General features: G+C 45.2%; 1 protein-coding gene across 2 annotated transcripts; it reads right to left on the minus strand.

The window, feature by feature from the left end:
- Window positions 1-27,402, minus strand: MDC1 (mediator of DNA damage checkpoint 1). Of its 2 annotated transcripts, none has more exons than XM_075836350.1 (16): window positions 27,340-27,402; window positions 23,684-23,799; window positions 23,047-23,496; window positions 21,208-21,292; window positions 18,138-20,026; window positions 17,064-17,129; window positions 16,500-16,568; window positions 16,283-16,327; window positions 12,494-13,288; window positions 9,840-9,886; window positions 6,349-8,307; window positions 5,179-5,337; window positions 4,834-5,016; window positions 4,410-4,535; window positions 2,274-2,384; window positions 1-2,166 (listed from the first exon to the last, which is right to left on the minus strand). In XM_075836350.1, exons 2-16 carry the CDS (start codon window positions 23,796-23,798, stop codon window positions 1,978-1,980), a joined length of 6,288 nt encoding a protein of 2,095 aa, XP_075692465.1. In that variant the 5' UTR covers window position 23,799; window positions 27,340-27,402; the 3' UTR covers window positions 1-1,977. The 2 variants fall into 2 exon arrangements, with proteins under 2 accessions (XP_075692465.1, XP_075692464.1); XM_075836349.1 differs by having other exon boundaries at window positions 6,349-8,310.
- Window positions 27,403-27,647: the final 245 nt, after the last annotated feature.

Raw genomic sequence — 27,647 nt, forward strand, 5'->3', positions numbered from 1 at the left:
TAAAAAATAGCATGTGTTTATTATGTACAGAAATGCTGCGCACTATATACAGGCAGAGAGTTCACCCTGTACAGAGGGTCAGGGATAATGGTGTCTATTAAGAGTCTGGACACAAGATTCCTACAGTCCACAATGTGGGACCCGCAGAACGTCTTCTTCAGGACTTCATGACAAGTGAGAGGCAGTCACTTCTGTTAGTGTCAGTTTTTATCTTACAGTACAAGTGGAATTCGAGGTCTCGTGATTTGACCGTTACCACCTTAAAATGATCATGGGGATCGGTGACTACCCCCGACCCGTCAGCTCATATCTTTATATCACGGTCATTGATTTGAATGGACTTTTGCCTAGAAGATGGTGTCAGATTTCCAGTAACAGAAGGGGTGCGAGCGCTCTATAAACCTTTCATTCTGAATCAGTGATGTCCGCGCTCCCAAGCTTCACCCGTGTGATCTTCTCACATGCATCTGTTACGTTTTAAATGATCGTCTGACTGGATTTCCCCTACAAAATACTATAAAGTTGCTTCAAAAGCTCGGACAATGACCCATACACAATCTGTAGGTTATTTACGTGGCACATTGGTGGACTTCATCTCAGCGACACAAGCTTCAACAACACCGAGGCCACGATACCTACCAGAGGTGGAACCACACGTCTTAGGCTTGTTCACACTGGCTGGCGTTTATAGCTGAAGCCAAACGTATGACGGATCCAAATAGAGACCGATGGACCCCAGTGACTTATAATGAACTATTCTTGCCATCAAAAGTGGCAGAACCCCTGAAGGAGGGTCTTAAAAGGGTTGTCCAGGCAGGGAGCGGTTTCCATACAGATTACCTATCCACAGGGTCTTCAGTATATGATCGGTGAGGGTCCAACACCCAGACCCCGCACCGATCAGCTGTTACGGCTGCCTCCAGGCGCTGGAAGTCATGCAGTGGTCAATGCTGGAAACAGATGGCTCCGGTCACAGTATAGCGACTGTGTAACAGTACTGCAGCTCTGCTACTTATGTGAATAGGAGCAAAGCTGCAGCTCTGCAGCCCAGCCGACATACAGTGACTGGAGGTCGTCATTATGAAAAACCACCCCTGTCTGGACAACCCCTTTAATGCCATTGTGAACAGAACCTAAGGAAGGGACTAGAAGGGCAGCTCTGCTCGTACCACTCAATGTTATATGCCATTACAGACCATGGTGGGTGGGACGTGAAGCAATGGCTGATGGATGTTATGCTGTAGGACAGTCCTAATCTGCTGCAGCAATAATTCCAAGTAGGACCTAAAACAGATTTAAGCCCAGCTCTGTGAGCCAACAGGGCAGTGATCCTATAGACGCCAACAAAATACAGCCAAATCACAAAGACTGTAAATAGAAGCGAATATCTCCGACAAGGGGACAGCATACGTTCCAGCAACAACTTGCTAGAGGGTAAATGAACTATATTATAAAAGACTAATAATGTTCATTAAAAGAGAACTAAGTTTAAAACTGATACACCATGTGATCTCTAGTGCAGAGCCTAAGGGGGAGGGGCATGACACGGATATAGAAAGTCCTTGTGTCATGCTCCGCCTCCTGTGTTATGCTCGCACTAGGCGTAACAGTTGATCAATTTTACCTGGACTGTTCCTTTAAAAAAGTTAAATGCTGTTCCACTTTCTTTCTAGTACCATTAAACACAATTTTACAAACACATCACAAAGCTCATGGGCTACAGACAGACAGATTTATCAGAAGTGGATCTATTTTTTTGTCCTGGTCATGTGGATCTTGGAGAATGTACTTCTATATGTGGAGGTGCTTGGAGGTCCCCGGTCCTGCAGAATACCATAGACTAGTGCTTTACACCTTCATAAGGAAATCGGTCATAACCCTAGAGAACTGCTCCATATCTTCTATGCGGTTCCCCCCAAAAAAGCTGTTGCGCATAACAAATGAATAATACCATGTAATAACCGGAGAAAAGTAGACCTAGCGCCGCCGCTTAGCTGGAGTGGGCGCAGTGTCCTGCACCGGGGGGTTCAGCAGATACGCAGTCGGGTTTACTTCTTGGCGCAAGATTCCGCTAAGGATAAATTCTGCGGATGTAATTGGAACGGATGCTGGAACGGATTTGCAACGAGCCGCGTCTTCAGCGCAGGAAACAACAACACATTTTTCCTAAGAGACATGACAGAAATTCATCATCATCATCATCATATATTATCTGGAGAAATTTCTCCATCACAATGTATACTTTAACAAATCGGATTCGTGCGCTCCTTTACCTTGAATGACCGAGGCATTTTAGGGAGGAATGTTGCTCCTCCGCAGCGAATTATATCTCTCATGTGGTCAGGTTCCGGTTTGACATTTGCAGTTACATGAATTTCGTAGCCCTACAAAGACGAATCCAATTAATCAGAAAGCAGTTGCTATCTGGTATCAACCAAAATATTTCTCCCCATAAATAACCCTACGAAGGGTTAAACCACTTGTCTGGCACAGCTCCTCAACCCAAACTGTACAATGGCTTGAAATCTGCAACCTTTCGCACTACATTTTGGGCACCCGAGCGGGGTTGTTTGCTTTAAAAAAAAAAAATACATAAAAAAATATGCTTTAATACAGGAGTGTCCCCCATTCGGTAACCCTCATCTGTAGCTGCTCTCTATGTTCCAGCTAATAAAGTGTCTCTTCCTGCTTTGGAGGACCCAGACCCATACATTACACAGACAGCACACGGATTTCAAAAGAAACGGTGTAATGCTTAATTTCACCTGTGGTGGCGCTGCAGCGAAACTGTACCCTTCCTGCCAAGTTCCCTCATAGATCACATCTGGATGACCTTTGATCATCTTAACTTTGGATTAGCCCCCAATGATAGTGCTACGAGAGTCAATGGAGCAGATTTATTAAATTTAGACAGCTTAAAACTAGACCAGGCAGGTAGAAATTGCGCCCATATTATAACAGTGGCACCTACAGTAAGGCACATATTGCTGGATATGTTAAACACATTTCTCATCCTTCTGCCACCTCTTGGTCGGTTTACATTAGACAAATACTTTACACCCAAATTTTGTAACATTTTAAAGGAACAGTGTCACGGAAAAAAATTTGTTTACATCAGTTTGATTTTAGTGTTTTATTAAAAACTTTTATATTTATTTGTGTGTTTGTGTTTTACTTTTTTTTATTTTTCAACTTTTTCTTCTCTATGGGGCTGCCATTTTTTTTTCCATTTCTGTATGTGTCGATTAACGACACATACAGACATGGAATACGGCACATACATCCCCATAGTGAATGCAAACGGGGCCCGTTCCATCCACTATGCTGTACGCCGTCTGTGTGGGAACGGCGTATGCGCCGCTCCCACACAGTCCAAGTTGAACTGTGCGACGTCCGGCGCCATTTTCCTGTGGACCGGAAGTCGCGGCCGGACAGTAAGATTACTACTTCCGGTCGCGGCTTCCGGACTTGTGCACTTGGAGCGGGAGGTAGCAGACGGTCCGGAGGGAGCGGCGGCGGAAGGAGCAGGTAAGTTATTTCTGTGTATGTTCGTGTTTTACTGTGTGATTACCACTGTATGTAAGCCTACTACACTGTGTTAGCTCAAAAAATGGCGACACACAGTGTAGGAGGTTAGACCGTTCAATCCCCTCGTTTCTCCCGGCACTAGCCAGAATAAAGGAGGGGGGATTCTGTGAGCTCACTAGAGCGAGTGAGTTTTCTCAAATTTTGCAGCATAAAGCAATGTGGTTGCTTTACCACATGCAATGCTGCAATTTTGGGAATTGCTCCATCTAGTGACCAGTGCTGGGAAATATTATAAATTAGAATCTAATTTATAATATTTCCTGACTCTTGAAAAAAATTAAAAAAATTAGAACAATGTTTAATCACCTACACACTAATTGTTTAACTAAAAAAAATATAAATTTTTTTCTAGCGTCACATTCCCTTTAAGTCATTCCTCCCCTTTTCTAGACACTTTTCCAAACAGTCAAGTGTCATAGAGCTCATGCACACGACCATTGTTTTCTTCAGCATCGTGTCCGTTTTCTTTGCGGATAGCATACTGAACCATTCATTTCTATGGGGCCATGCAAACATCCGTTCCACAAAATGATAGAACATGTCCCATTCTGGTCTGTTTTTGCGGACAGCACCCACAAGACACTGGGTTCCGTGTTCGGCGGTCCACAAAACGATAACAGTCGTCTACATGATGAAATGTGCACTGTTTTTTTTGGGTGCAAAATAAGCTACAATTCTCGCACATTAAGCTTAGTAAATCTCCCCGAGATAGATCACAGATGGAAGGCGGCTCCGCTACTTCATACCTCGTGACGGAGTCCCTAATATGCCTCAAATATGTCCCAACATGCAAGAGCTGAGAAATAAAGGAAGTTCCGTACCTCAAACAGCGGACGCCGCTGCGCTTTCTGCAGAGATTCTGACAACAAGAAGTCGAAGCTTTTCTCTTGTTCTTTATCGTTAACGAGAAATCCAGTTGGGGACAAGAAGCATCGGCTCTTCTTACACTGGGAAGAAAAGTCTAAGGTTAAGTTCAGGACGAGAGTGGGCACCATTAGAAAATTATTAAAATAGGTGGAAAGGGTTAAATTTAGGATGAAGCAAAAAAAAGTAGTTTTCCAGTCATAACATATTGACGGCCTATCCACAGGATAGACCATCAATATCTGATCGGTCAGGGTCCGACTCACAGGCACCCCCGCCGATCAGCTGTGTGGAAGGGGCCGTGACAATCGTACGAGCGCGGCTTCCCCTTCATTTCTTTTCTGCTCGTACGGTGAATCGCTGAGAGTAGGAGATTTGCACCTTGTCGATCCAGTCCAACGTGACGATGGGAATGCCCCTCGCGAGAGCACAGAGAAACTTCACAGTTCTTCTGACCCGGTCAGTTACCAGGTGGGTACAGTCAAACACAGACTCTGCGATCTCTCCACCCATAGAGCGGATTACCTCCTCGCCCGCTGTGTCCACCACTCCTGTGAACAGGATCTGAAGAAGATGGGTAAACGTTACATGAAAAAGGTAGAACAGGTCTAAAAGTGTGAACAAAAACGTGTATAAAAAAAAACAAAAAAAACTAAGAGCTTGAACAGATATGAGGATTAGGAACAACTATGAAAAAATAATAAGGCTGCGACAGTCAAGGCTTACCTTAGGAGCAGGTGCGGACTGAGTCGCATACGGACTAGTGGCGGAGGCGGACATTCTGTTGGTGCGTCGGGGGGTTCGGGCCTCGGGTGGATTACTTAAAGCAGAACTTGGCCTTTGGCTTCTGCTTCGAGAAGGTGATGGATCAGGTGGGGAGATTTCCTGGAAAGTAAGGTTTACATCACAACAGATGATGCTTCCCGCTCACATTATTGGGACTCCTTTTCACTTCAATCATGGTTTACCGACTATGAAAGAAAGAAAACATTCCCAAAAGAAAGGTCTGGAAGGGTTTTCCTTCATCAATAGGCGATCATTCATCCCCCTCAGACATTGGCTGATCTCCTGCGAGAACAAAGAATCGGGAATATTGAAATCCAACATACAAGATCCTTCATTCCCTCGACGGCAGATGTTGAGAAACCCCCAAAGATGGTTGACCGGTCCCATCAAAATCGGCGGGTTCAGCTGACGATTAGCGAATATGTATGGGCACCTTTAAAAGGGATTGTCGGAGTTAGACGACCCCCTATCCATATGTCCAATGTACCCATCTTGTCACTGTATTACACAGAAGGCCGATTGATTTGCAGCCTCCCTTTGTAATAATAGCCGATTATGTAAGGCTATGTTCACGTGTTGGATTTGCCATAAGAAAATTCAACAAGGACTATTAAAAAGGAAAGCTCTGATGAGACTACTGGGAGGGTAAGGAGGCTCTGCTGTGAGGGCTGGGGGACGACGACCACTGCTAGTTCTATTGTGGAGAAGGGGAAGAGTACTGGAAAAGAGACAACTGGGAGCAGAATGTGGACTGCTGTGATTATCTTGGGGTAAGGAGGTGTTGGCAGTCTGAAATTAACAAGGCAGAGTTCACAAAATCTGGTTGAGGTGCGTTTCCCCCAAAATACAACGTTTTTGAGGGGAGCAAAAAAAAAAAAAGGGTGCGCTCCCAACATACCACAACCAACTGGTGAACTTCGTGTCGTCTGATAGAATCTTTGAGAAGTCCAAAACCTGAATACGATTTGTCCAAGTCTGGACCGCACACGTCTATTAGAAGGACTGTGTATATAGAAGTCTTTTTCTTGTGTGGTAATGTATACACATAATTACGAATGTATCACAAACTTTCTAAAAGACTTCCCATGTGCAAAGACCATTTCAACTTACCTTTCCAGTCTGCGTGTTTTCGGTTTCTGCGCCCAGTCTTCTCGGCCGCCCTCTTCGTCTTGTCGGCGTTTCTACCACTCCTGACTCTTCTGGTTCTTCTCCCTCATCGGATTTCTTCCTCTTCACTTCTACTTCTTCTGCCTTTGTGGCTTGCCCTCGCTTTCTTGAAGAAACCGGAGTAGAGACCTGAGGTAAATCTTCTTTATTAGCTGCTCGTCTGCCTCTCCCGACTGCGGGCTTTGATTTCTCCTCCTGCGGGGACGGTTTGGGACTTTTCTCTTCTCCTACGCCTTCACGCGCTTCTATAGTATCATCAGAAGTCTTTGCACGTGTTCTTGACAATCTTTCAGCCTTGGAGATCTCCTCCGTCGGTTTTAACTCTTTCTCATCATCTTTGAGATTTCTTCTAGTTTTTCGAATGGTCTTTCTTCCAACCGTTTCCTCTTTGTCTTCTTCTAGAAAACTCTCCTCAGTCTTCGCCTCCTCCTTAGAGTCTTTTCTAGTCCTCCTAGACTTTTTAGTTTGGTCTTCTTCCAATTTCACAACCTCTTCTTCCTTGGACTGTCTTCTTGTTCTCCTGGAGGTGGTCTCTTTTACGGTTTCTTCTTTTACCACCTGGTCTTCTCCTCTACATTCTCTTCTAGTTCTTCTCGATGTTTGAGCGTCGCTGCTGGCCGTTTCCAGGGTTCCAATATCATCTTTGGTTTCCTTCTCTTCCTTCAGATTCTTCTGCGTCTTCCTAGATTTTCGAACGGCTTCATTTTCTTCAGCTTTATCTTCCTCTTTCACTTCTGGTTCTGTTTCCTCCTTAGAATTATTTCTGGTTCTTCTAGATATTTTATTTCCTGCCGGCATATCCTCAAGGTTTCCTTCTTTTTCTTTTGTTTTAACATTTTTGACACTTGTACTCTTCCTGGTTTTCCCCTTCTCTTCTTGTATATTTTTGGATTCTTCTTTCATTTCTTCCCTCAGACTCCTCCGTGTCCTTGTAGATTTTTCATTCCCAGACAATGGGTCAGCTGGGCAGGTTTCTTCGACCTTCTTGATTTCTTCTATTACAATGGCCGTGGTGTCCGTACTTCTGTCTGGCTCTGGTTCCGCAGGCTTAACACGGGATTTCCGAGTAGCTTTTCTTGCTGGACTTTCTTCTTGCGTGATCTGCTGTGATTGTAGAGATCCTGAAGTTTGTTTGCTTTTATCTTTATCCTGAATTGTTCTCAAATGATGGCCTCCTATATTTTTATCTTTCTCTACGTGATCAATGGATTGGGTTTCATCTGCATTTTTATTCCTTAACCTCGTAGCGACTTGTCTTTTATTTCTTCCTGGCTTCTTATTTTGATTGACGCGACTTGAATCGGACTCCTTTTCGGCAGAATTATCGTTTGAATCCATTAGTTCCTCACTTTCGATTGTGGAAGCCTTTGTGCTTAACTTCTCCTTATTCTTCGCAGCTTGATCACTGGACTCCTTGGACGCCCGCTCTACTACATTACCTTTCTTGTCATCTAGTGATGTCAGACTTTCTATCTTCTCAGGAGGACTTATTGGTAGGATTTCCGGGACGAAACTCTCCTTAAACTTCTCAGTGGTGGAACTCGACTGCTCACGTTCCTCTGTTAACTCTTCACTGACCACTTTTTTTGCACTCTTCCTAGAAACCTGCTTCCTGCCATGCGGCTCAATTCTCGATGTTGATGTTTCCTCCTCTGGGGATATTTTACTTGCAGTCTTACGAAAAGTCTTTGCAACTAGAACTTCTTCCTTTGCTGTAGCCTTGGACTGTGATTCTGCGATTCTCCTTCCTCCCCTTCTTCTCCCTTCTTGCTCTACTTGGATGTCTTTTATCTCCGGTTCAGATAGTTGCGTTTCTCCTGCACGCTGTTCCTTCCTTTTCTCAGTTAGGGAACTAGGGCCTGCAGAAGTTTGGTCTAGATGCTCTTCCACTTCTGATGCAGTCTGCTGAACAAAGGCACAGATAGTAAATGACAAGTGCTACATGTTGTTTCTTTGTATAAATACGGATATAAAAGAATCCATGGAACTAGGAAGCCGTAGCGTATAATCTATATACAGTCCGATAATCGTATGTAAAACTAACCAACATATTGTGGAATTTCACAATAGAAGACTGAGCAGCCAAAACACATGGATTAAAAAAAATAAAAAAAAAAATTTTTGGGCTTCCTACCTGAAAATTCCTACAATTGAGTTTTATATACTTTTCTAAGACCATCCAATAATGTAGAAAATATGATAATCTTCCACATTGATGCAGAATTATAACACTGTGTGTATATATATATATATATATATATATATATATATATATATATATAATATATCTCTATCTACATATACACACACTATATATATATATATATATATATATATATATATCCACACACACACCTATTTACGCGAATATATATACATATATTTTTTATTTATTTATTATGTAACACATACACACATAGAACAAGAAGCACCGTCTTCTCCATGCAATGCTCACACAGGAAAGAATTGCTTTAACCAGACTAAGGCCTCATGCACACGACCGTATTTTTTTCCCACCCGTAAATACTGGTGTAAATACGGGTCCGGTGTCACACGTATTCGACCCGTTTTGCACCAGTATTTACGGACCCGTGCCCGTAAATATGGGTCCGGTGTCACCCGTATTCCACCCGTATTTACGGGCACGTTTTCGATGCAAAATAGCACTGCACTAATCGGCAGCCCCTTCTCTCTATCAGTGCAGGATAGAGAGAAGGGACAGCCCTTTCTGTAATAAAAGTTAAAGAAATTCATACTTACCCGGCCGTTGTCTTGGTGACGCGTCCCTCTCTTCACATCCAGCCCGACATCCCTGGATGACGCGGCAGTCCATGTGACCGCTGCAGCTTGTGATTTACCTGTGATTGGCTGCAGCGGTCACATGGCCTGAAACGTCATCCAGGACGTCGGGACGGATGTCGAGAGGGACGCGTCACCAAGGCAACGGGCGGGAGACCGGACTGGAGGAAGCAGGAAGTTCTCGGTAAGTATGAACGTCTTTTATTTTTATTTTTTACAGGTTTACACTGATCGGTAGTCACTGTCCAGGGTGCTGAAAGAGTTACTGCCGATCAGTTAACTCTTTCAGCTCCCTGGACAGTGACTATTTACTGACGTCGCTTAGCAACGCTGCCGTAATGACGGGTGCACACATGTAGCCACCCGTCATTACGAGAGCTCCATAGACTTCTATGGACTGTCCGTGCCGTTATTACGGCCTGAAATAGGACATGTTCTATCTTTTTCAACGGCACGGGCACCTTCCCGTGAGAAAACGGGGAGGTACCCGTGGCCAATAGAAGTCTATGAGCCCGTTATTACGGGTCGTAATTACGACCCGTAATAACGGGAGTTTTTACGGTCGTGTGCATGAGGCCTAACAGAGAAGTTATCAACCTCAGATTAGTTTACCTGTATGGAGCATTAGGACTCACCTGAACTTTCTCTGCAGGTTCCGCTTTTTTCTTACTTCTACTTGGACCTGTGATACATAAAACAATATTCAACAAATGAATAGATGAAATAGATGTGCACCTTTCTCACATTGACACAACAAATTGCACTTACAAATGACATTTTAAAAGGGGATTAATTCCTCCCCAGCAGCCTCAGCATGAACCATTGTCTCGAGGTCATGCGTTCCTACCTTTCACTTGACATGTTCTTACAGCAAAAAAAAAATTTAAAAAAAAAATCCAAAAATAATATGAAGTAAACCGAACACTAATTTTAAATCCATTATTTTCACCTCCCCCATCTACAGCGTCCCTACACATTCAGCTCTTTTGTCCAACACCTATTCAAGTCACTCCTTACAATATTAAGATTAACAGTTCAGAAAAGACATTAAAAATGACCTGCTACTTCTATATGGATAATTGGACTGTAACTTCAGTTTAAAAAAACAAAAAAAACATCATTGCTGTTAGATCCTAGGAATTTGTTATCATTGTCTGTCATGTTACAGACATAGTAGAGCTGCAGCCCGGTCCTGGTCACTGTCTCTACAAGCCTGCTAGCTCACATTACACTTGCCACCCATTCCCCCTCCCCTGCTCTCCTGTTCGTAAACTCTTAGGGTATGTTCACACACACTAATTACGGACGTAATTCGGGCGTTTTTGCCCCGAATTACGTCCGAAAAATGCGCCTCGATAGCGTTGACAAACATCTGCCCATTGAAAGCAATGGGCTGACGTTTGTCTGTTCACACGAGGCGTATAGTTACGCGCCGCTGTCAAATAACGGCGCGTAAATAGATGCCCGCGTCAAAGAAGTGACCTGTCACTTCTTGGGGCGTAATTGGAGCCGTTATTCATTGACTCCAATGAAAAGCAGCGCCAATTACGTCCGTAATGGACACGGCGTTCAAGCACCTGCACATGGCGTTACTGCTGAAATTACGGGGATGTTTCCTCTTGAAAACATCCCCGTAATTTCAGCCGTTACGGACGCTGTCGTGTGAACATACCCTTATACATCACTTGAATCATCAGTGTTGAGGCTGCTGTAATCACAGGACTTTGAGCATGTTCACACTTGTCAGACACTGAAATTCACCACCCGTTGATGTCAATATGAAATCCAGATGTGTTTACAGATGTAAAAGAAATGTTCCACGTGTATTTAAAATCCAGGTCAATAAGTGGCATTATTGATGTGGATAATTTGGATGTCCACACGCCAATTAGCTCAATGAAATGGGGCTAATCCTTGTTCAGATCTGCGGCACAAACTGGAAATCTGGATAACATCCGCGAGTAGAGCACAGATTTGACGCAGAGTTCCGAGACGCAGCTTGTAATTCGTTGTTTGAGTAAGATATTCAACTTATTTTAGCTATATCTCTATCTGCATCGGAGATCAGCAGGGAGAAAGCAAAGGGCTGCAGTAAGTCTTCTCCTACTGTGCTTCGTATTGAAATGAAAGGAGTGCGCCGCCTGCAATGAATGAATCTACCGAAACGCAGCGTATTCTGGATTTGAATACTCTAAGAGATATTTCAGTGGAGCACAGGAGGCCCGCTTTAAATTTAACACATAGCAGGATCTGCAATTCACAAGTTGTGTCAATACATAATTTACTAAAATAGTAGATGTCTGCCAGTTACGGCCATCCCGGCAGCATTGCTTATGGAAGTGTAAATTAAAGAGGCTCTGTCCCCACATTATAAGTGCCCTGTCTCCTACATAAGGAGATCGGCGCTATAATGTTGGTGACAGTAATGCTTTTTATTTTTAAAAAAACGATCTATTTTTACCACTTTATTAGCGTTTTTAGATTTATGCTAATGAGTTGCTTAATGCCCAAGTGGGCGTATTTTCACTTTAGACCAAGTGGGCGTTGTACAGGGGAGTGTATGACGCTGACCAATCAGTGACCAATCAGCCTCATGCACTCCTCTCCATACATTTAGTCAGTGCATAGGGATCCTTTTAGATCACTATGTGCTGTCTTATACTTACACATTAACAATACTGAAGTGTTTAGACAGTGAATAGACATTTCACGGGATGTCTATTCACAATCCCTGCACTTCGTTACGGTTTCTGTGGTAGTTACAGCAGAGCAAGCGTAATCCCGCAAGATTACGCTGTAGATGACAGGTTACAACGAGATTACGCTTTCCTCTGCTGTAACTACCACAGAAACCGTAACGAAGTGCAGGGATTGTGAATAGACATCCCGTGAAATGTCTATTCACTGTCTAAACACTTCAGTATTGTTAATGTGTAAGTATAAGACAGCACATAGTGATCTAAAAGGATCCCTATGCACTGACTAAATGTATGGAGAGGAGTGCATGAGGCTGATTGGTCACTGATTGGTCAGCGTCATACACTCCTCTGTACAACGCCCACTTGGTCTAAAGTAAAAACACGCCCTCTTGGGCATTAAGCAACTCATTAGCATAAATCTAAAATCGCTAATAAAGTGGTAAAAATAGATCGTTTTTATTTTAAAATAAAAAGCATTACCGTCACCTACATTACAGTGCCGATCTCCTTATATAAAAGACAGGGCACTTATAATGTGGTGACAGTCTCTTTAAGGCAGGCTCTGAAAGAAAAGTCATGTGGACACTCACCCTTCCTTGTAGATTGCTGGTCTTGGCTCTCGGTGGACGTCTCTGGGACGACTTCCTCTGCCGCAGGAACGGTTGGGTTGACCTGTGTGTTGTCATCATCTGTGGCCACTGCTTCTATGCTGGCAGCCTGGGTGGCCCCATCACCTGTAGCTTCTTCAGACAGGCTGCTCGCTGGCGTGGCGCCATTCTCCGGACCTAGGACATCGAGGCTGTAAGCCTGAGTGGCATCGTCATCCGTGGCCTGTGTATCTTCACTACACGTCTGTTCCATCTTTTCTGCTCCAGGTTCTTTATTATCTTCATCTACAACAGGCGCTGCTGGGCTTTGTGTTTGTGTTGTAGGTTTCTGTAGGGATGGACTTTCTACACTATAGGACTGCGTGGCTTCCAGCTCCAGTTTTAGCGATTGCTCGTCAGCTTGGGTCGTATCTTTTGCGGATTCATTGGCTCCTTCCAAATCTGAAGAATCTCCTTCCTGCTGAATGTCTCTTAGCCAAACGGAAGCTGGAACATCTCTTTTAAGGTGTAGCCAATTACCAGTCTCTTGGGGAGATTCTGTGGCCATGTACTGGGAGACGGGTTGTGTCGCATCCAGGGACATGGCTTCATGAGACAATTGTTGGACTTCCTTTCCCGATTCTCCTTCGCTACTTGAAGACCGGATTGTGTCATCTGCGCTTCTTTCGACAGGTTCTGGCGTCTCTTGAACACTGGGCCCGATCGGCTCCACATCAGTGCAAAAAGCCTGTGTTTCAGCTATTGCATTCTCATCGATTTCCTCCTCGGACGCATTCACTGACAACGATAAAAAATGAATGTCCACATTAAACAAAATCTTTACTATTGCAAATGCGCATATATATATATTCCATCCAGAGGATGAAGCACGGCTGGAAACGAACACCCCATTATACATTCCCTCTATATGAAGAAGTGCTTTAAAAGGATGTTAACAGAATAGAGCAGTGACTGCTGCAGTTTTTAGGACGTGCTGCGTTTTTTACTACATTCCCTTTCCCGGACATTTGTGTTAGTTAAAAAATGTTTTTGTCCTTTGATTGAAACGGAGAAAAACTGAAAGCACGCCGTTACCACAAAACACACAACTGCAGCAAATAATTGATATATATGTATATACATACACACACACACACACACACACACACACACACACACACACTAGTCCTTCTCAATTAATTAGAATATCATCAAAACGTTAATTTCAGTAATTCAATTCAAAAAGTGAAAGTCATATATTCTATAGATTCATTACACACAGAGGGATCTATTTCCAGCATTTTTTTCTTTTAATGTTGATGATTATGGGAACAGTTACTGAAAACCCAAAATTTATTATCTCAGAAAATGTGAATATTGGGTAAAAGTGGCAGTGTTAAGGATCTGCCAGGCACAGCTTCTGTATCTACGCCCATAGGTAATCAGTCTGCACCTGCTTCTATGTCTGTGAGACTGACTCCATCTTCCACCACTCAGGATGGCAGGCTTAGGAGTGGGAGAGCCTATCACAGCCTGGCCAGACGGAGCTAGCTCCCGCCCTCTGTCTGTTTATACCTGCCTTTCCTGTTCCTCCTTGCTTGTGATTCTTCTCGTTTGGTTTCCTGGCCCTGCTGCAGCTTCTGAACTATTTGACCCTGCTTCATATTGACCCCGGCTTACTGACTACTCTCCTGCTCTGCGTTTGGTACTTCGTACACTCCTGGTTTGACTCGGCTCGTTCACCACTCTTGTTGCTCACGGTGTTGCCGTGGGCAACGGCCCCTTTTCCCTTGCTTCTGTGTACCCTTGTCTGTTTGTCTGTCGTGCACTTATTGAGCGTAGGGACTGTCACCCAGTTGTACCCCGTCGCCTAGGGCGGGTCGTTGCAAGTAGGCAGGGACTGAGTGGCGTGTAGATTAGGGCTCAATTTTCTGTTTCCCTACCCCCATCATTACAGGCAGATTGTAGACTCATGGGGTGACACTCTAATCAGCGAATCAACACAAAACACCTGAAAAGGTTTCCTAAGCCTCTAAAAGGACGGGTCTGCTGCTCAGTGGTCCACAGTCCTGTTTTCAGATGAAAGTAAATTTTGCATTTCATTAGGAAATTTCAGTCCCAGAGTCTGGAGAAAGAGTAGAGAGGAGTCAATCCAAGTGTCTTGCGGTCCAGTGTGAAGTTCCCGCAGTCAGTGATGGTTTGGGGGCCGTGTCATCTGCTGGTGTTGCTCCACTGTGTTATATCAAGTCCAGAGTCAGCGCAGCGTCTAGCAGGACATTTCCCAGCACTTCATGCTTCCCTCTGCTGACAAGCTTTATGCAGATGCGGATTCCATTTTCCAGCAGGACTTGGCACCTGCCCACACTGCCAAAAGTACCAATACCTGGTGTAATAACCACAGTATCACTGCGCCTGATTGGCCAGCAAACTCACCCGACCTAAACCCCATAGAGAATCTATAGGGTATTGTCAAGAGGAAGATGAGAGACACCAGACCCAACAATGCAGACGAGCTGAAGGCCGATATCAAAGCAACCTGGCGTCCATAACACCTCGGCAGTGCCACAGGCTGATCGCCCCCATGCCACGCCGCATTGATACCACCTCAGCAGTGCCACAGGCTGATCACCTCCGTGCCACACCGCATTGATAACACCTCAGCAGTGCCACAGGCTGATCGCCTCCATGCCACACCGCATTGATAACACCTCAGCAGTGCCACAGGCTGATCACCTCCATGCCACGTCGCATTGATACCACCTCAGCAGTGCCACAGGCTGATCGCCTCCGTGCCACGCCGCATTGATGCAGTAATTCATGCAGAGTCGGAGCCCCGACCAAGTATTGAGGGCGGATACTGGACATACTTTTCAGTAGGCCAAAATTTCGGTATTAAAAATAATTTTTGAAATTGGGATAATTTAATATTCTAATTTTCCGAGAGACTCAATTTTGGGTTTTCATTAACGGTTTCCATAATCATCAACATTAAAAGAAAAAAAATGCTGGAAATAGATCCCTCTGTGTGTGATGAATCTATAGAATATATGAGTTTCTCTTTTTATATTGAATTACTGAAATAAATGAACTTTTTAAAGATCTTCTAATTCATTGAGAAGGACTAGTATATATATATATATATATATAAATAATTTTTGCATTCTAGTGGTGCATATGTTAACCATCCTGTTGCTGACTGTATTTCGACCAGCAGAGGGCGCACTGTGTTGGCTTGCAGCTGCCAGTCCTTTCTTACAGTCCACAGGCAATGCTCTTTAGGTTTAGGATATGCCACGCTGGAGGTAATCTAGTGCAATATCTTAGCCCTACCCCTATTTCCTTCTGCTGGTGTCTTTAGTCATCTGCAGGGAGCCATTCACTATGCAACTATAAATAGCACAGCCGAGCCCCCTGCTCTGCCTACCCGTCATTGGTGTATGGGACGCTGCCAGGAGCAAGACCGGAATTACAGCCTGCATAACACCAATACACACGATATATTAAAATCAATATTAATGGAAAGGGCCAATAATGTGGTCTAGATCGGAGGTGCCATTCTCAGATTTCGCTGTATAAGCAATTTGATTTCCAGGAATCCCATTCAAGACATTGGGGGAGACGCATCAACACTAAAAGAAAAGTGGAGTAGTTGCCCATAACAATCAATGAGATTCCACCTCTCATTTTCCAGACGCCATAGACAATTACTTTGCTTTTCCTTTGCACCAGTTTTGATACATCTCCCCCACTGAATCCCACTTATTTTATTAGACAGGAATGAAATGCACTTACAAGTCACTGATGAAATCTGCAGCACAGCTATCGGATCCGCAGGACCTGCAAATACAGAAAGCAAAAAGAATGAATCCCAATTATGACACAGCGGAGAGCACAATATGGCCGACGTCAGGGACTCTCAGTCATCGCTTCTTTAGTTTTGCCTAAACGTATAAACTGGACGTAACGATTTGTCTTATTTCAATGTCTAGCAAAATTAGGGGAGACTTACGCTTGAACGGATCTGGCTCTGCCCATGTAGAACTGAATATAAAGGCTTGTGTGGCCTCCTCGTCATCATCTGAAACAGCAAATCACAAGAGAACCAAGACATTGATGTTTTAATATCAGGAGCGTCCGAAACAAGAGGCGAATACTTCATTAACTACTTAAAGGCTTTGTCCACCTTTGTAACCATTGCTCAAAGTGCATCTAAAATAAAAACTCGGTAGCCTTAGAATTTTGTCAATTAAATATCCTACCGTTTTGCTTACACAGCTCCTATGCAGACCTATACATCTTCATGGTTACAGACTACAAAGAAACGGTGTGTAGTCTGATCCGATTCTACAGTCATACGCCCCACCGAATGTATGTTAGCAAGTAAAAGGGTACAGATGGCAGGGAATGGGACTGTATCATCAGAATGTGCAGGGTTTAGGTCTTCATAGGAGCTGTATACACAAAACGGTAGCAGGTTTCTATTTCAGACTATATGCAAAGTTGCCTTGTTTTTTATTTTAGATGCATTGGAGCAAAGAAATTGGACATACCCTTTAACAGCAAAAGCTCATACCTTGTAAGTCGGACTCTTCTTGTGGTTCCAGGTAGCATTGCGTGGGCATCATTTCCAAGTCAACACCTGTTATAAAAAGAAGCATTATGAGAATATATATATAAAATCGGATTCATATCGTTTTTTGAATAATGACTAAAGATAATTAGAATACTTTGGGGGAGATTTATTAATTTTGTCCTAAACGTAGACAGGATAAAAAAAAAAAAGACCAGACCGGCAGTGGCGCACGTTGTACGATAGTATGATAAATGTGGCGCATCTTGCTAGACAATGTAGTCTTGGCTGACGCATTTTACACCAACATTTTGTGCATTAAAAAAATGGCGCAGGCCGTTAATAAATCTGACTCTAGGATTCAAGCCATGACCCTTTTTCTAGTCAATTTTAAAAGGTAGGAAGGTGCAAAAAGTGTCTAAAACATAATAAATTTGTTAACTGGCAAATAAGCCACTTTTGTACCACTTTTATTTTTTTAAGTAAATCTCACCCTTTGCATTTCATATAAAGTGAGGAGAGATCTGTACAGCAGGAGCGGACCAGAAATGGGCAAAGAAAGGATGAGATGGTGAGGAGAGTAGACCTGAATTCACAAGGGAAAAGCGCGTTCAACTCCAAAGACAACACCTTTTGGGGTCGCACTGATCCTACATCAGCTCTAGCTCGAAACGCGTTGTCAGATTCAAATAGGTCTATTCACCTTCACAGGATACTAAAAGTTACAAGAAACGCAAGCAGATTGAATACTTCATCTTTAACCCGGAGTCAGTGAAGTTCTTCATTAGACGGGTTTTATGACGACAATTATATTGTTCACATGACTATTTACAAGATGTAGGGGCGTTACGTGCGTGCGCATGGAGTTGTACGCTGCTGCCAACCAGCTACATTTATAAGCTTGGAAGTGAGGGAAGCCCTTCCAGCCCTCTGTGAATCAATATTGCTGTAGGCTCCGTCAGCGATGCCGAGAACCACAGACAACGGAGGTTCCCACGGCTGGCAGGAGCGGAGTACACCCCCACCCCCCAAAACAGCCTATTGCAGCCAGTTGTACGGACAGGACTAGAAGCTTACTTTCAGCGTCTGACTTTGGAGTCTCGCCTTCCTCCATACTGTTTTCCTTCTCAGGAATGTTCTTTGTTTCTTCAGTAGAAATTCCAGATACTGTAGCATTTTCAGTGTCTGACTTCTGATCTTCTACACCGACTTCCTCCTGGCCACCGGTGCTGTCCGCCTTTTCTTTTTCTTCCTGTCTAGATACAGTAGAGGATTCATCATCACCTTCTTCCACATCGGTGTCACTATCCAAGTGCAGATCAGCTGTTTCCATCCCCATTTCTGCGTCTTTCGTATTGTCGGTGTCACTATCCAAGTGCAGATCAGCTGTTTCCTTCCCCATTTCTGCGTCTTTCGTAGTGTCGGTGTCAGCGATACTTTCAGGTGCTCCTGCTTTCTCCATCACTGGTGCAACAGGTAACCCATCATCTTCATCCACATCGGTATCACTATCCGCATGTAGCGCAGCGACCTCTTCAGCCGTCACTACATCACTTACAGAAGTTTTCTCCTTTTGTTCCTCGTCCGTTGAGGTTTTCTCCAGGGTAACATTTGACTCTCCAGGTGTCGGGCCGTCTTCATCCACATCAGTGTCGCTATCTACACCTTTTACATCTGTGCTCACTACAGAGGAGTCTTGTGGCTCACGTGTCACATCTCTGCTGGACACATCGACCTCCTCATCCACGTCTGTGTCACTGTCTACATTTAATCCACCTTTTGTTTCCTTTACACTTGCTTTAGGAGATTCAGGTTCTTCTTCCTTCGCTTCGGCAGTGGACACATCTTCCTCCACGTCAGTATCACTGTCCAAGTGGATTCCTTCTTTCTTCTCTTCAGTATTACTTCTGGACACCTGATCAGCTTTGCTCTCAACTGTCTTGGATATGTCCGCATCATCATCATCATCTGTGTCACTGTCTATACCAAGTCCAGTAGTCCCTTTGATTTTACTGGATTCAGCCATTTTTTTGTTAACTTCATCATCACTCTTCGACTTTAATACCTTCCGGTCATCCTCAACATCCGTATCGCTGTCCGAGTCGCCTTTATTTTCTCCAGTCAATGATACATTTGCATTATTTTCAGATTCCTCAAGATCCGCAATTTGACGGGACTTGTCCTTCTCTAATTCAGCTTCTGTAGTTGCGGCTTCATCTTCATCGGTGTCACTGTCCATGTGGAAAGCGGGCGCACTTGATCCCAAGGATCTTCCATTTCCTTCGTCTGCGGTCTGGTTGGTTTGGATTCCAGATGTTTCGGCTGTATTTACATCAGTTCCAGCGGTGGTTGTGTCGGCTTCTTGAACATTCGCCGCGCTTCTTACACGAACATTATCTTCTTCCACCTTTACATCATTGTCCTGAACGAGGGCATCAACTTCGGCATTCATTTCACACGGGACCTCTGGAACAGTCTCACTTGCGGAGGATGAGGATGTCACTTTCTCTTCAATGACAGGAATACTATCAGCGGACGGCTCCTCCAATGCATCGCCTTGCAAAGTCTTCCCACACTCTGGTTCTATCTTCAGCTTGTCATCTACTGAACCTACATGGTCTGCACAAGCTTCTCCACCAGCGGCCACGCTACCACCGGACGTGGACTCGGCCGTCTGCTCTTCTTCTTGAGTATCTTTACCATCGGTGGTGTCTTCTACTGCCAAACGCAACTTGATTTCGGGATCTGTTTGTTTGCTGGATTTTGTTTCTTCTTTGTCTATCGCTGTTAATGTCCCTCCGCCATGTTTGATGTGATCTTTAAGAACTAGGGGTGTGGAGATGTTCTGTGAAGAAGGTACAAAAGAGCTTCTCCTCGACGCATCGTGAGAGTCTGTATCGCTATCGCATCGTAGATTTAGCGAAGGAAGACGTGTCTCTGACGTGGAGGTATCAATTTCCTCATCACTAAGAAAATAAATAAATAAAAAAAAGTTAGCTATATTTCTGTTCACATCAGTCCCTGTTCTCATATATATATATATATATATATATATAAAGTTGGCAGAATTTTAACTTAAAGGGGACCTAAACTTTCAAAAAAAACTTTTGACATGCCATAGTGACATGTCAGTAGTTTAGATTGGTGGGGGTCCGAGAACTAAGACCCCAACCGATCGCTAAAACGAAGTGGCAGAACCCCTCGGACGAGCGCTGGGCTGCTTAGTTTCTGAGTGTACGGAGTCAGACTTTCTATGGAGCCCGTACACCGCTCCGAGGAGAGCCGATCCGAAAAAAGCGGCACAGCGATCACCAAGCGCTTCGTTTTAGCGATTGGTGGGGGTCTCAGTGCTCAGACTCGGAACGATCAAAACATCTAACATGTCACTAGGACATGTGAAAAGTTTTTTGAAAGTTTATTTATCCACATTACCCAATATACTAAAACCTTATTATAAATACACCAAAGAAAAGATTTAAAGGGGTTGTGTGCAGGTAAGAATTAATCCCTGGGAAGGAAGGTGGGAACCCCTGCAGTCTGCTTATCGTTAACGAAAAGCGGACGTCCAAACCAGATATTGCTAGTGGTTCTGTATAATTGCCATTATTCCTCCCAAACGAAGCAAGAAAATAAAATCAGCGTCACTAAGGAAGCCTATTCTCCCGGGAGAAAGCAATAAGTGTTGGACGAATGTCTCTCTTCCGTTAGGCGGCTGAACGGATTTTATGGACCTCTGTTCCACATGCATGGACGCTGTGTTCGTATACCTTTAATTTTTTTAACGATATTGAAAATCATAGATGACCATGCTTCTCATTACAGAGGAATAACACACAAAAAAAAAAAAACGTATACCACACAATATACAATGGGAGCCAATGGCCGACGTACGCAGCTGTATGGCCTGTTGCATACGTCTTGGCCACATAGAGTGTAAGCCGGGAGATATTTGTCATACTGCATTGTTGGGGTTTTGTGAGAATTCTTGAGTCCTATGTACACTCACACGTTCAGCTCTGCTACATCTGTATGTTATTAAATGCACAGTATTTCCAGTGCAGAAGATCAGGGAAGGGGTAGTAACATTTGCTTATTTCATTGCATTCATCAAACTACACCCAAAACCACTTGGAACAACAAGTCTTACCTTTCAGGCACAATGGTGTCCGTAACAGGAGAGAAAATGCTTCCTGGGCCCGATGACTTGCAACTGTCCTTGAAGGACCCAACACCTGCAATTATATCAAGTAAAAATAAATAGGTTTCATCTCTGTTTATTTAGACTAAAACTCTTCAGGTGAGGCCACAGTCACACGAGCGCGTCAGATTTACGTCTGTAAAAACGGACCGTTTTAATCCCATGTGTATGTCCGTTTCGCGTGTCTACGTTTTTAGGAGCGTATGGCAACCGTGTTTCTCGTCCGCAAAAAAACAGAAGAAGGAGATCTTATTTTAATGTCACAATTTAGTCAAATTTGTGAAAACACCCGCAGGAAGGTCACATGATCGCAGAGACGCCATTTTCTATAGTTTTTCAGCATAGAGATTCCTCTGCTTGGTCAGCTTAGTTATTGACTTGTGAGCGGGTCATCCAAACCTATGGACCATATTCTGTCGTTGCGGTTCATCTCTGAGATTTGTAGAGCGACGTCAGATGATGGAGGAGAAGGCGGCTTTGGGTTCATCCTATTGTCTCCCAATGGACCTCCAGAGGGCACTTCCACACAATGTATCAGGGCCTGCGGCGGCCCCCTGTAAAAGGTCAATTCTTTCTGCCGCATGTCCGTCCGCATTTCACCGCCTGCTGAAGGAGCTGCGTCCAGGACTAACCTTCCAGGACACCACATGAGATGCTGCATTACATGACTAAATGCTCATAGTCACCCTGTGGTAAGAATACCCTATGCCACCATATCACCCAGATACAGCTAACACCACCGTAAATGCCCCCTTTACCCAGTGTCCGTATGATAGACCTGGCACTACTGTGAACACCCCCTTTACCCAGTGTCCGTATGATAGACCTGGCACTACTGTGAACGCCCCCTTAACCCAGTGTCCGTATGATAGACCTGGCACTACTGTGAACACCCCCTTTACCCAGTGTCCGTATGATAGACCTGGCACTACTGTGAACGCCCCCTTAACCCAGTGTCCGTATGATAGACCTGGCACTACTGTGAACGCCCCCTTTAATGCCATGTGTTATCTAGCTTATTGTACGAGTAGTGACCAGACCACAAATACCATATAAAAAACAGCAGTTGCAGTGGGTCCCTGAAATCCAGGGTAGCGTTATGTCACTGACCAAGGGTGTGGAGGACCGTAAGCAGGGCAGGAATGTCGCTCGTTTACGGTTCTAATTTTTTTAGATTCCTTGTGACTCAAAATTTATTTTTGTCCCTTCATTTTTCATTTCTGCTGGGGACGTTGACCATTTCTGAGATTATCCGGCAGAGACTCCAGGAGACGGTGATGCCTCAACCCATGGCTGAACACTGGCTGTCACTCATGGATGGGTTTATGGATACTGCTCAGTTTCCCAACTGCATCAGGATGCTGGAATACTCAAGGGACCGAGCCGGCACAGGCGTGTAATCGATCTAACAAAATATTATTTTACTTTGTGGCAGCATGCAGTATGTGCTGCAAAAGCGCAAACATAAGGATTACTGGGGAAATGGGGTTAAATTAAGAACCTGCCAGCTCTCCTGACAAGTCTGTTTTAGGAAAAATAATTCTGGAATATTTTTTCTTAAAACAGTATTGTGCCATTCCTCTGTTATTCCTCCTGGAAAAGTGTGCACGGCATGCGAATTACAGCGCCTCCTGGCCTGATTGGCCAAGATGCATCACACGGTTAGAGCCGCAAACAGCACCCGCTGAAGTGCAAAACTATGAGAAGCTAAGAGATACCCTTTACAAAAATACAATAAAATAAATAATCAATTAAATATATATATATATATATCAGTATAGTCAGTACCTCCTTCATTCCATCGTGTCTGTCCCTCCTCATCTTCATCCTCATCTCCAGAGTCTCTCGCCAGAACAGTCCCTCGTGCTATCCTACGTATGGCAGCTCCCGGAGTTTTTTCAATTGCCAGAGCTCCCTGAGTAGCGGGCACCAGCACAGAGTCGTCCTCGCTCTCCACTACGCCGATCGTCTCGGATTCTACATTCTCCGCCCTAGTGTAGCGACAAGCCACGTCGGCAAACAGCAGGAAATCCCCGCCAGACAGGGAGTAGCGCACGTGCGGCGCCAGGGCCACCTTGCCACGCCGCGTCTTGTTCAGGCTTGCGTTGTCACATATAGTGTGAATGTCTCCCGTCACCTCCAGCATGGCATGTTTCTTTGACACAGACTGCGCCGGCAGGGTGATATCACAGCTGGCATGACGACCAATCAGATTCTCGCCATGGTAGATGGGGAAGTCTGTAGGAAATAATAGGGGAATGATGAGATGGTGACATTAATAGACACATACGATGTTATATATTCAGCAGTAAAAGACGTACGGTAATATCAATGAAAAATTGCTTCCCCCCCCCCCCCCCTGGTCAGGGGGGGGGGGGGGAGGAGTCCGAATAAAAGGAAAGTTGCATGAAGGGGTCTCACTCACCCTGGGCTGGTCCGTGGATCCCAGCGAACATATGAAGATTCCCCACCGGTCTGTCTCTATTAACAGATGTCTCGTCTTCATCATCATTATAGTCCAGTCGCTGAGTGTCGTCCATCCTGTAAGACACGAACATTAGACTGTATAGAGAAAACCGCACCAGATGGCAAAAACCGCTCATCTAAGACATTTACGGCATACCCACGGGATAGGTTATAAATATCTGATAGAAGTGGGTGCCTGGGATCCGCACCTATCTCTAGAACGGAGGTCACCCAACCCTCGTCCCGCCTTGTGAGGCGGCCGCCATATCCAGTCGGACACTCAATGGGGAGGTGGCTGCACGGCTCTCTCCATTGAATCCTATGTAATTTAGGGAAACTCCACCTGGATTTGGTGACCAGACAGACCCACCCCTTCTGGACATAGATGTGGGTCCCAACCTTGGGACCGTAACCTATCAGACATTTACGGCATATCATGTGGATATTCCATAAATGTCTTAGATGAAAATATCCCTTTAAAAACGGATTTATACAGCTCCCCCTAGTGGCTGCAACTGGACAGAATTTTATTATTGCCTGCAAGGAGATGGGAGTCTTAGGCTGGGTTCACACGAGCATGTTACGTCTGTAAAGGACAGAACGTATTTCGGCCGCAAGTCCCGGGCCGGGCCCCTATCATCATAGTTATGTACGACGCTAGGACTCCCTGTCTGCCGCTTCGTTTCTGATCAGTTTTCCTTGGAGCGGTCTACCTAATGGAAGGAGCGGATGGCAAGATCTCGTTAATTACGTGGTGGAACGGAGAATCGGTGCTTCTTCGTAAATAAATGTGGACCGTACCCTAATTAATAGTCCTGAGATAAAAGGTTCTCATACCTAAAAAGGGAAAAGACTACAAAGCTCAAAATCTGCACTACAACCCCAAACATTATATAGTATGTCGTATGGGACACGCACCACAACACCAAGCGGATATTGCACATGTAAAACACACAACTAAGCAGATAGCGCCAAATCCTCCATTCCTCGCATAGTCTGATGGTTAATGGTTAGTCACAGCAGACAAAGCAGCGAACCCGTCAGTGCCGGGGACCAAATGTAAAATCACTAGAGAAGCCCTCAGCAAATTCTAATACCCAACAACCCATACTTCATGATCTCAGATAGTGGGTGGGCAGTGATGTCACCCGAGTCACCACGGAGGTGGTCAGCGATGTCACCCGAGTCACCACGGAGGTGGTCAGTGATGTCACCCGAGTCACCACGGAGGTGGTCAGCGATGTCACCCGAGTCACCACGGAGGTGGTCAGTGATGTCACCCGAGTCACCACGGAGGTGGTCAGCGATGTCACCCGTCACCCTGGAGGTGGTCAGCGATGTCACCCGAGTCACCACGGAGGTGGTCAGTGATGTCACCCTGGAGGTGGTCAGCGATGTCACCCGAGTCACCACGGAGGTGGTCAGCGATGTCACCCGAGTCACCACGGAGGTGGTCAGCGATGTCACCCGAGTCACCACGGAGGTGGTCAGCGATGTCACCCGAGTCACCACGGAGGTGGTCAGCGATGTCACCCGAGTCACCACGGAGGTGGTCAGTGATGTCACCCGAGTCACCCTGGAGGTGGTCAGCGATGTCACCCGAGTCACCACGGAGGTGGTCAGTGATATCACCCGAGTCACCCTGGAGGTGGTCAGCGATGTCACCCGAGTCACCATGGAGGTGGTCAGTGATGTCACCCGAGTCACCCTGGAGGTGGTCAGCGATGTCACCCGAGTCACCACGGAGGTGGTCAGTGATATCACCCGAGTCACCCTGGAGGTGGTCAGCGATGTCACCCGAGTCACCATGGAGGTGACGGGCTCATTTTTCCGGCCTCAATCTGCAGCAAAAACCGCTGCGATTTTGTAGCAGAGAGCAATAAAGCGCTACATGACCGCTATGTCTGAATATGCTCTCAATACTCACCTGGGGTTTCTAAAAGAGAACAGCTGTATCCAGGTTGTACCACTCCAAAACTGTGATTCGACTGCAACGTGTGAATACACCATTACCATCCGCTCCTGCAGGTCGTCAGGCCCAGAGCTCCATATGAAGATTATTCCCCTGATCCCGCAAAGTCCCTAAATCGAGTACAAGACGTCACGGTAGGGCGAATTCAGACAAACGTAAAGTACGTCAGTGTGACGGCCATTAAAACAACGGACGCATGTATTTCAATGGGGCCGTTTACACGCTTTTTGTTACGTTTTCACGGATCCCTGCATAGACTCAAGTCTACGGGGGTCCGTGTTTCCACGTCTGAGTTTCCCCGCGTTCTTGTGGATCTGGCCTAAGACACTACTATTCGCAGGGATGGATTACGATATTTTGGGACTCCCTATGGCAGCCACATATAGAAGAAGCGGCTGTGCATGCACGTGGCTCTCACCACTGAAGTCTATGGGCGTTAAAGGGTTATTCTCATCTTGGGAGATTTATGGCATATCCACAGGATATCCCATAAATGTCCGATAGATGCGGGACCCACCTCTGCGACCTGCATCTACCCCTAGAACGGGGCCCCCGATCCTCGTCATGTCGGTGCTGTCCGGTACAGCCGAGCTCGCTGCGCTACAATGCTTCCATAACGGCCATTGACTCCTATTAGATGGTTGTCCTTACATTAAGTACAAATGTGGCGCAAGCGCGTGCGACTAATAGCCAAGTAGAAGGCTACGTGCACATAGATTGGACGCTGAACAACCCGCAGCAAATCCAACCCAGAATCCACAGGAAATCGACATCAAATTGTGCATATATTTTTTTTTTTTAAAAGATTTTCCGCCGCAGGAAACGGTCGATCGTAAAAGAAAACAAAACACTGTCACCTCTCCTGGCACTCCAGAAGCGACGGGTCACTGGTCCCGCAACCGGTTTCGGTACACCCGGCCTCGTGCGATGACGTTTCGTTGCGTCACCACTGGAGGAGGAGGCTGGATGTACCGAGACCAGTCGGAGGAGCAGGTTGTTTGTTTTGTTTTGGATACGCAGGGATTTGCTTACGGATTTTTTAAATCAATGCGGAAAATCCGCAGCAGAAATTGACACGCTGCCGATTTAAAAATCTGCGCCGCGCGGATGGGATTTCATTTCCGCTACAGATCTTCCGTCCACTATTCCGGAAAGAAAAGCCGTAGCAAGAGTTGATAATTTCCAATGGCACCTATGAGGAGGAATCACATGACACACGTAACGCCCTATCATAAGGCGGTACCGGTCGCCATTTTGCTGTAGCCTACACATCTATGAAAAGTTTCACCCAAACTTTTTAAACAATTGACAAATGTTACCAAAACATTACACAGGGATTATAAATATTACACAAGGTAACAGAAAATATCACACATCCTCCTAACCTTCCATTTACAAAAAGTTCACTTGTATATATGTAGCAGAGCTATCCTGCTGCCCCTCCCCCTCTACCCTGGCACACTCCTGCCAGTTGTACTTTGTTCAGTGCCCAACTCCATGCCCAGCTACAAGGCAGAGGTCCCAGCCACACAACCCACCCTGCACACATAACATGGCCATTCACATACAGGCTACACGGCACATGGCACATTACATGCACATAGATGTACAGACAATGTAAATACAGGCAGACATGTCCACACCTCACTTCCTGCCTCTCTCCCGCTGCTCCAATGCACTCAGCGCGGTCGCCACGCCTACCTCTCAGCGACTTTTCTCTGATTGGGCAGTACGCCAGTCACTCATAACTACACAAGATTGGAATCCGTTCAAAAGCGAGCGACGTCACGAGTGTAGGCGTAGCTTTTGAAAACGTCCGTTTCTGATTGGGTGATGAATTATAAGTTCGCAATAAAGAATTCCAAACGCTCGACGCACTAGAGGGATAATTATGTGTATTATTTGTGTCCTCGTTGTAGGAGCCATTTTGATTGAGGGTGGAATTAATTGT

The sequence above is a fragment of the Rhinoderma darwinii genome, chromosome 8, assembly GCF_050947455.1.
Source record: "Rhinoderma darwinii isolate aRhiDar2 chromosome 8, aRhiDar2.hap1, whole genome shotgun sequence".
NCBI classification, from domain to species: domain Eukaryota; kingdom Metazoa; phylum Chordata; class Amphibia; order Anura; family Rhinodermatidae; genus Rhinoderma; species Rhinoderma darwinii.

Bases quoted from the DNA above. Each gene is read 5' to 3' on its own strand.
- MDC1 (XM_075836349.1), bottom strand. From the start codon at position 23,798: ATGGACGACACTCAGCGACTGGACTATAATGATGATGAAGACGAGACA. The intron at 9,887-12,493 runs GTGAGTGTCCAC...TATGTATCACAG, and splicing joins CCAGCAATCTACAAGGAAGG to GTCCAAGTAGAAGTAAGAAA. The intron at 2,385-4,409 runs GTACGGAACTTC...TCGTCTTTGTAG, and splicing joins AGCGGCGTCCGCTGTTTGAG to GGCTACGAAATTCATGTAAC.